General features: G+C 48.8%; 1 protein-coding gene across 2 annotated transcripts in view; it reads left to right on the forward strand.

Moving 5' to 3' along the window:
* Positions 1–1,172, forward strand: part of GLB1 (galactosidase beta 1) — an 83,160-nt gene extending 81,988 nt beyond the window's left edge. For both annotated transcript variants that reach the window (XM_045798300.2, XM_087870064.1), the window contains exon 16: positions 592–1,172. In XM_045798300.2, coding sequence (XP_045654256.1) covers positions 592–861 — 270 coding nt within the window. In that variant the 3' untranslated portion in view covers positions 862–1,172. The remainder of the gene's footprint in view (positions 1–591) is intronic.
* The last annotated feature ends 9,069 nt before the right edge of the window (positions 1,173–10,241 follow it).

Raw genomic sequence — 10,241 nt, forward strand, 5'->3', positions numbered from 1 at the left:
CTACTCACAGAAATGGTCTTTGCAGCATGTAAGTTCATATCTGCTCCTGGGAGCAAGCGTGGCCTCCCCACCGTGTTTGACGATGGCTCCTGGGACCTGGGTTCCCGAGCTGCTGCAGACCTTGTGCTCATCCCGTGCATGCAGACCCCGTGGTTGAGACCTGCCTCGGGAAGGGGGAGTGAAGAACTAGAGCTCGTCTCCTTGGGGACAGCTCAGCAGTTCTCCTGTGTGGACAGAGACGTCAGGGAGGCAGCAGTCCCCCAGGACCCAGGACAACATTGCGAAACCCAGTGAAACTGCCACAGTGTTGTCCAGTACTGGCCAATACTGACCAGTCAGAAGAACCAAACATGTATTGTCCTGAGGCAGGAACAGATGTTTGGGGCAACTTTTTGTGTTTTCTGCCCTCCACCCCCTGCCCGACTTGGCCAGTCATCTCAGCAGGGTTCAGGAGCCAAGGCTGGTGTGGGCCTGGGTCTCAGCGCCTTTGCGAAGGCATTTCCTGCCTCTGCCGCTGCTGGCCCCGGGCGTCAGGCTCCCCAGGGCCGTCCGTGTCCTGGGCTTGATGGTTTTCTCTCTCTCTCTCTCCAGGGTCAGGTGTGGATTAATGGCTTTAACCTCGGGCGATACTGGCCAGCACGGGGCCCCCAAATGACTTTGTTTGTACCACGGCACATCCTGGTGACATCGGCCCCAAACACCATCATGGTGCTGGAACTGGAGCACGCGCCCTGTGGCGACAACGGCCCGGAGCTGTGTGCCGTGGAGTTTGTGGACAGGCCGGTGATCAATGCCACTCTGACCTCTGGTCATCCCCCTCCACACCTGCCTGATCAACAGTCAGGAATGGACTATGTCTGATGGCTAACCGCTGTGACCCTTTGGAGTTTCCGCCTTACACATACCTCTCATATCCCCCGTGTAATGCCAGCATTCACTGGAAAGTTCGATTGGAAAATAGATTTAGCATGTGCATTTCTCTGGAGGTTTCCGGGCAGCCTTGTGGCGGCCAGCCCTCCACCAGCGGGGGCCGCCATGCACGCGTGATGAGCGTGGTGGCTCGGGAAGGCACGATGCGCCTGTGCGGTTGGAATGAAAGCTTTAAAGGTGTTCCTGATTTTTATTTTGGAGGAATCATGTCTTTTTGTGAAATAAAATTTGTATTCAAATGATGTTACTGTTTTTCATGTTGAGCAGGTATTAAATTATAGGTTCTGATTTAAATTGTAACTAGACTTGAGTGGGTCGAATAAGCCACTTCACTAACTTGCAGTTCAAAGGAATGGAAAATCGTCTTGGTTTGATCTAGTGGACTGCTGCTTCTCTGATCCTCATTTGACTTCCTTTTGTGTTTCTGTGATGTCTATTAGGTGGCCCATAAGTACAACTCAAAACCCAGCCATGGAGGGTGTACGCAACGTGGCACCTCTGCATGGTGGGATGCCACGTGGCCACGAAAAAGCTGATGTCAATCTGTAAATGAAAACACTTTCGTGATCTGCTGTGTGAAAAAAGCAGATCACCTTAAATTTGGTCCCGTTGGTGTGTTTAGACATCAGAACTGCACATATTCACGCAACACAGACAGTTGATACGCATACACGTGAGTGTGTGTGCACACGGGTACACGGGGACGTGGCGTTGCAGACTATGCATGTCCTGCCATGGGGCAGTAGCTCTCATTTGTTGGGCACTTGTCCTACACCATGCCCCCTTCCGAGCATATTATATATTTCATTCACTCGTCCCTCGTGAGAACTGAGGAACGTACTATCGTCTTCCCCGATTTACCAGCCACGCAGGCTGTAGGTGGTAGAGACGGGATTGGAAGCCCAGGCACTCCGGTGCGAGTGTCCAGGTGTGCCCTGCACACATAATGTATCAATACATGCTTATGTTCCCACGGGAAAGGATGGGAATGATGTAAACCAAAACGTTACTTGATCGTATCTGGGTGGTAAAGAGTCGAGAGAGGGTTTACTTTTTCTTTTTTGCTCACCCGTGTGTTAAATCCTTTACAGAAAAGATGTGAAAGTTTTTAAAGGAGGAAGAAAGGAAAGAGTTTTGATGGCAATCTACAACATATTGTCACGATAGTCATTTTCCGTCTCACAGACCTCAGTATGTGGGACTCACCAGGGAGGACCAGAGCTCTGGCCAAGCGAGAACCTCTGGGTTGAGGCAAACGGAGCCTAGAACTTTATTTAGGATCGTGTTCCGTAGCGTCTTTGTCTCGATGTCCTGCACTTGATGTTTGAGGCATACCGCAGGGCAAAGGAGGTGCTGCGTGGATCCATGTTCTCGTTACTTTCACTGCTGGTCACCAACAACTTAAAGAATGATACTCCAGAACTGTGCCCTGTTACAAGCTTTGGAAAGAAATGGAAGACAGTTCCTTGCAAAGCATTATGTGTGTTGGTAATTGCACCTCCCCTGTTCCCGACACTCCCTGTCGAGGCTCCAGAAGACTCAGGCCATGGAGCCGGGTCTCCTCGCGAGAGCGTGTGCCTGCATTCTATCCGCCCCGTCTTCAGAGCCACACTCCGGTAGGCAGCAAGCCCCTCTGACAGATGAAAATATGGAAGGCTTCAGTGAGAGGCGGGGTTGGATTGCAATCTGGTCTGTCTCCATCCAAAGCCAGTGTTGGGTCAGTGCGAGGGAATCCCTCTTACAGCATCCCGACATCCCCTGTCCAGAGTGTTGTGTTCCGGAAAACCAGATCTTGATACATGGATTGTACCACCGTGGACTCCTCACATCCCATCCAGCTCTCCATACCGCCTCGGAGGGGCATACGTTTCACCTATGATGCCATTCTTAAAATATGATGTGCCTCGGGGTGCCTGGGTGGCTCAGTCGGTTAAGCAGCTGAGTCTTGGTTTCAGCTCAGGTTATGATCTCAGAGTCCTGGGATCAAGCCCCGTGCTAGGTTCTGGGCTCAGCAGGGAGTCTGCTTGAGATTCTCCCTCTCCCTCTGCCCCTCCCCCTGCTTGCACTTGCACGTGCACTCTCTCTTACCCAAATACATCTTTTAAAAAACATATGGGGCACCTGTCGGCTAGGTGTCCGACTCTTGATTTCAGCTCAGGTCATGATCTCAGGGTCCTGGGATTGAGCCCCACGTCGGGCTCCCCACTCAGCAGGGAGTCTGCTTGTCTCCCTCTGCCCCTCCCCCTGCTCTCTCTCTGTCTCAATAAATAAATAAATAAATCTTAAAAAATAGGTGGCTTCAGGCACTCCTGATTTCTCAACTCTGTGTATGGATTCTGCCTCTGAAGATAGTAAGAGTAGCACCTTTATTGCCTGCGATGTAAACCTTTTATATTAAATTTATCTTTAAGCTGATTTTAATATTCTGGGACTTTTAGCACATTCTCAGTCATCCTTGTAATGAACATTGTGACCTTTTCCTTTGTACCCTTGTTTAGATGTACCCCAGATTTGTATGCCCTACAGAACGTCTTGTTTTAAATAGCTTTAAATAGCTTGGGGAGGGATGCACCTGGGTGGCTCAGTCTGTTAGACACCTGCCTTCCACTCAGGTCATAATCTCAGAGTCCTGGGACATGCTCCCTGTTCAGTGGGGAGTCTGCTTCTCCCTCTCCCTCTCCCCCTCCCTCCCTTGCTCCTGCTTGCACACTCTCTCTCTCAAATAAATGAAGTCTTAAAAAATAAATAAAAAATAAATAGCTTTATTGGGGATGCCTGGGTGGCTCAGTCAGTTAAGCATCTGAGTTCAGCTCAGGTCATGATCTGGGGGTCCTGGAATCAAGCCCTGCATCTGACTCCCCGCTCAACAGGAAGTCTGCTCCCTCTGCCCCTCCCCTCCCGCCCCCCTCCCTGCATGTGCGTTTTCTCTCTCTCTCTCTCTCATTCAAATAAATAAAATCTTAAATAAATAAATAGCTTCATTGAAAAGAAATTTATATACCATAAAATTCACCCATATGAAAGTACGGTTTGATGAGTTTTACTAAATTTATGCAGCTGTGCAGCCATCCGCACAATCTAGTTTTAGAACACTTCACCCCAGAAAGTTCTCTGTGCATTCCCACTCCCACACCAGGCAACCGCTGATCTGTTTGCTGCCTCTATGGTTGTGCCTTTTACAGGAATTGCTATCACCGGGATCACGATGTGCAGCCTTCCGTGTCTGACTGCTCTCACGTAGCATCAGGCGTTTGAGGTTCATCCATACTGTAGTGTGTCCAGGAATCGGCTCCTTTTTATTGCTGAGGAGTATTCCATTGTGTGGACACAACACATTTCGTTTATCCATTTGTCGGTTGGCGGCATGTAAATTGTTTCGGGTGTGGAGCATTCTGAATAATGATGGTGTGAAGGTCTATATACAATTCTTGGTGTAGTCATATGTTTTCATTTCCCCTGAGTAGAATTGTTTAGTCATACGGTAAACGTGTGTTTAACTCTTTAAGAAACTGCCAATCTCTGAATATCGTCTTTCAGGCTAGTGAGGACCGAAGCAGCAGCAGAGTGCACTCGGCACAGTGCGGTCTGTCCAGAGTCGTTCTCTGTCCTCTCTCTTCACCCTGAGCGGCTGACTGTTTGCGTCTGTCAACCTGTCAGTCTTTGTTTCTCAGCAAACTCAGTTTATTCAGAATGAGATTGTTTGGTGCTCATCTGAGTTTGGGTTTTTTCATTGTTTCCCCAACAAGCAATGTATCTTCTGTCAGATGACACAAATAGGAAATGATCTTGTGTGGTCTTTGTTTCTTGCCTTAGGAGAAAAAAAGTCATTTTCTGAAATCGCTATTTTAGTCACCGTGAAGGATTCTGTCTGGTCTGTGATAGACTAGATGGCTGATGTGAGCCACTCACTCGTGGGCTGTGAGGAAAGTCCAGTCAGTGTCCAGACTGCAGGAGGGGGTGGCTCTGGGTTTGAGCCCTGGCCCTGCTCTTGGTCTGACTGAGCGCTAGGTTCTGGGTCGTCCCTGGCCCTCCAGCCTGTGGCAGTGATGTTTGTTGACTGGACACCCAGCAGCTGTGTAAATGCCCCATGAAGATTCTGAACAGATTCCCCACCACACAGTTGCTCTGCTTGCATCCTAAGGGGCTTTCCCACATGTGAGGAAGCCTCCCACGAGCTTCATTCCCCTGAACTCCCCAGGCAGAAGCACTGCGTCCCCAGGTGAAACAGGACAGGCTCTGAGACAGAAACACAGGTTCCTGTTCCCACTCCACCACTTACCACTGGCGCGGTCTAAAAAAGGCGACTCACTTATCAGCTTCAATTTCCTCATCTGCTACATGTGGGTCCCCACCTCATGGGGTTTTAAATCCAATGCAACAATCATAAAAGCACCCCAGACAGCACTTGCCATGTAGTAGGTGCTTACTGAATGCTAGTTGGATCCTTTCCTATGACATTGCTCCACAGGAGCTGCTAAGCCATCATCTGGAAGCCTGAGGGACAAGGGGAGAAGAAATGCCACCTACAACACACCATCCTTTCCCTGGGTCCCTTTGTGTTCCATTCAACAAGCTGGTTCTCCTGACCAGGCACTGTGCTTGGCTGAAGGAAGCAAAGGGGAAAGAGTCTAGTGTAAAACATGGACACAGACTGGCCGCGGAGGAGGAGGTTCCACAGAAAGCAAAGGTGTGTCATCTGTCAAGACCCTCCAGCATTAACATGACACTGAGGGGGGAGGGGATTGGTGGGCAGCAATTGCAGGGCAGCCCCAGCCTATGGAAAAGACTCCTGTTCTCAAAATCTAAGTAGGGCCCTTCTGCCACAGCAGCCATTGAAGAGAAGCAGCCATGGCTCTGTGCCACCCATGGCCGTGGGTCTTACCGAGGGCCACAAGACACTCAAGAACCTGCCAGGAAGGACTCAGCCCCTCCTAGTACTATGCATAATAAAACCTTTACAGAAGAGGAGGACAGGGCTGGGGGGGGAAGCCTTCCAGCGCCAATGGATCGAATTCCTAGCCGCAGGGCATTTCTCATCATTGTGTGCTGTTTTGGTTGTTGTCTGTTATTGCATATGAGCACTTCTATTACGTTTGTGTCAGTGGCACAAAACAACTGTTTTGTGATGTACGTGGTTCTGTGGATCAGGAATCAGGACAGGGGCAGTAGGATGGCCTGTCTTTGTTCTGTGATAGCTGGAGCCTCTGCTGGATACTGGAATCATCTGGAGTTTCCTTCACGCCCATCTGGCATCGGGGCTGGGATGACTTGAAGTCCCTCCAGTGGCACTGTCCCTGAAGCAACTCCATGGGGCCTTTCCATGTGGCTCCAGCTTCCAGTGCCCAGATCAGGTTCTCAGAGGGTGAGCAAGCTTTCCAGCAGAACCAGGCAGAACCTGCATGGTCCCATAAGACCCAGACTCAGGCGTCACACAATTCCATGGACTCTGCTGCACACCCAGATTCAAGGAGAGGGCACAGAGATCCCATCATTTGATAGGAGGAAGGACAAAGAATTTGTGGCCATTAAAATAGTAATAATAGCCCTCTCAAAAGTACATACAGTGCTGGGTTGTAGCACAGCCAGTTTTGTGTATTTCTGTCCATTCCCCTGAAAGTCTAAGAACCGCCTGAGCGTGAACTGAGTCCTATTTACCCTTGGCCCAAGCCCCCACAGGCAGAGCAGTGTGCTTGGTCCACAATACATGCATTTAGCCTGTGTTTAATGAATTGAATTCCTCTCTTTTGCAGGTTAGCTGGCCCCTGGTGATCCCACAGGTATTAACTAAAAAGGAATTGTGACTCTGAACCCAGACTAGAAATCCACTGTGTAAACCAGCCACCAGCCATAGTCATGCTGGTGTGAGAGGGTGGGCACTGCCCTTAAAGCTGAGTCGGGTTTCCCCCTTTATTTTCTTTGGTGACATCTTTCGATTTAGATTTCTGAGCAAGAGGGGCAGACTGCCCAATTTGCTTCAACTTTAGTTCTTGCGCAGCAGTGGGATCTTTTTTCCAGTGCGCTCAGGCCACTGTGGTGCACCTGTGCTGTTTTCCGTGGCCTTTGAACCAGGAAGTGTCCTGAGAAGTGCCGGTGAAGAAGCGCTAGGGTTTCGGGTCTGATCACTGTCAGGGGGAGTGGGCTCCTCAGCTTTAACCATTAGAGTGGGCTTTTTTTTTTCTTCATTTACTCAGTGTTTATTCAATACTGATTCTGAACCCCACGCTAGTGAGTAGGACACATTCTTGCCTCTCGGGAAGCACAGACATGCGTAAACGGACAGTGCGACATTGTGCTGGGAATATGGTGTCGGGGGTGGGGGGGTGGGGGGCAAGACCAGAGCACTGTGATATCTGGATCTATTCATAGACGGAATGCGGAGGCCAGTTTGCTCAGGGCTAGCTTCCCAGAGCTGAGCCAGGTGGGGAGTCAGAGGAGGAGAAGACATAGAAACGAAGACAGCAAAAGGTGCTTTGGGGAGGGAAGCAGCCCCTGAAGAGATCCAGGGTCTGGAGAGATGACGGAGAATTCCAGAAGCTGATGCCACGCAGCTCAGTCTGACTAGAGTTTGGAGTGGAGAATGATGCAGGGATTGAAGCTCTCTCCACCTAGATGGTAGGGTCCTGAACTTAGTGTCCACACATCTGTTCTCCTCTGAGGTTTCTAGGCTCCTGCCCTAAACTCTGATGTTGCTTTAATAATAGTAATAAAACAACAATGACAACAATAACGAATATCTGTAAAGTACTTTTAAGGTTTTATTTTGCAGACAGTACTGAATCTTTGAAAGAACATTTTGAAGAAATAAGCCAAGTGATATGCAGCCCAATCTGTAGTTTGGGAAAACTGAGAAGTAGGAAACCTTGTGATTTACCCCAAATTATGGGGGCTAAAACTGAAAGTCAAGTCTCTTGCCCACAAATCCCCCACTCTTTCCCTAGAGACAGGTTGCCTTGATTGATTAGGCTGCAAGGAGACAGTTTTGTGTTCCCTTGAGGGACCAGGCTCTGCTGATGTTGGCTGGGTTCACTCCCATGTCTGAGGTCAGGCGGTAAGTCAGCTTAGGCTGCTAGTTCCAGAGAAACGCACATATTCACTGTACCACCAAGTTGGTCTCACCTTGAGTCAGGGGGGCCAGACTTGTTACCCAAAGCCATGTCAGCCAGCTGTTGGCTGCTGGCTATCATCGGGGAGGGGAACTAGCTGTTCTCTGGGGGACTCAGGGAGCAGAGCCAAAAACAAGGGAAGAGGAGGATCTGTGGGATTGCAACCAGTGCTCACAGACGCTGGAGACTGGGTACACTATTCCCTGATGGAGATTTGGGCAAGCATCATCTGCACCTGCCCCAGGTCTCTACACTGAGGCCTAAAGGGTACGATTTGGCCACCCAAAGGGTGGGGAAAGTGTCCTGGGGGAAGCCGACCATATTTGCAGATGGCCAGAGCCATGAGACAGCAAGGCAGTCCCAGACATGTGAGTGATGGGGATGGACAGTGTTGAGAACTATGGGGTGCAGAGGTGTCCGGGAACCTGGTTTGAAGTGCCTCATATGATTGTATAATGAGGATAACATTTTTGAGGCATTAGCCCAATATTTTTGTATCAGTCAGTCTAGGCTACGTTACATCACATAACAAACAACACCCAAATCTTTGTAGTTTAAAACAAGATTATTCCTCATTCTTGCTATACATCCTTTGCCATCAGTTGGGGGTCTCGGTTTCCTGTTGTTTTCACACTAGGCTCCAGGCCAACAGAGCAGCCACCACCCAGAGCCTTCCCCCCATAGTTGCCAAAGTGCAGTGATAGCCCCCCCAGACAAAAATGAAAACCAGACTTTAATTTTGAAAGCATCTTTAGGAATAGAAAGTCACCACAAAAATGCTGAAATTACTCTTCATCAAAGAGATAGATCAGTCCTAAACATGTATGCATAAAATAAAATATATAAAGAGAAAAATGATAGAACAATAAAGAGAAATGGACAACGCTTTATCAGGCAGCCCTGAAAAGCTGATGGGATAGTAAGAAAGAGATAAATAAATCATTAGAGACATGTTTGCATTTGGCGATCCAAAGTAAACTGACGGGGAAACTAGAAACTGTCGGGGTGGCTTCATGAGGCAGAGGTCTTCAAGGTTGGGATGTCCAGTAGGAGCCAGACCCAGATTACACTGGGGGGCTTTCATCCTTAGGGTACAAGCGGAACAAAGGGAAACCGCCTTCCCTTGTCTGAATCCCAGGGGATGTAGGGACAAGTGCCTGGATGTGCAGTAAGGCAGGAATAAGGGACAAGACCCCCTGCGGTTGGGAGCACAGGTTAGCCCTTGTGTGGATTTGTGGTCTGAACTTGCATCACTGAGGTAGTCTGCCAAGCATCAGGCTGTGAGCTGAAGTGTCGTGCAAAACTGGTAATGCCCCTTTGTGTCTGACAGAACCAAACTCAAAATCATCTTTGGAAGAAGGGCAGCTTCATCCCACATCTTGGGAAATCCCCCCAAATAATTTTCAGGGTCAAAGAGCAGGCACAGTCAAATATAAGCAAATACACACACGAAAACAAAGCAATATAAACTAGAAACAGACCCACACAGGCTTCAGATACTGAAGTTACGAGGCATATTTTAAAATAAATACAATATTTGAAGACCAATAAACAATGTCTGCAGGGGATAGGAGACTATGATGAGACCTCACGGACCTGTAAAAGAACTAAACAGCCAAATACAAAATACAAATACAAAATAAAATAGCCAAATTTTAATCTGTACCATGAAGGCAGAGAACTTTGAGTCCAGAGAGGGGAAACGCAGACTCAAAGTCACACAGCCAGTCAGCAACACGGGCAGAGCCAGAGCTCAGGCCCAGCCTCCCCCGTCCTTCCCTCCCCAGCCTTCCCCAGTTATTCCAGCAGGTAAGCAAGGCCTCCACTGGGCAGAGCTGCCTCTCTCTGCTTTGTCTCAAACAGCCTTGGATTGGTTCATCCATTAAAAAGAAAGGGAAGTAGAAGCTTGGACTTCTTGCAGGAATTTTCATTACAAAATTCCTTTTGTGTCGGAATCCCATGAATTCCTCTGTTGTAGAAATCTACAATACACGGGCTCATTTCCTTCCTCAACTCTTGAAACTTACATTTGTTTTATTTCGATTGCTGTTATTATGGAAAATGGTAGGGGAGAACTGTTCTTTTCAACTCCCACTTGGAGAAAACATGTCCCTGAAAATCCCTGCATCTTCACACTAAATGTGCCGAGAATCTCCGTCTCTTTGACAGAGGCCCCTCTCCAAAGAGAGCCTGTTGTTCTTGGTCCTA

The sequence above is a fragment of the Ursus americanus genome, chromosome 20 (genome assembly GCF_024610735.1).
Source record: "Ursus americanus isolate L20-20 chromosome 20, mUrsAme1.1.p, whole genome shotgun sequence".
Classification (NCBI taxonomy): domain Eukaryota; kingdom Metazoa; phylum Chordata; class Mammalia; order Carnivora; family Ursidae; genus Ursus; species Ursus americanus.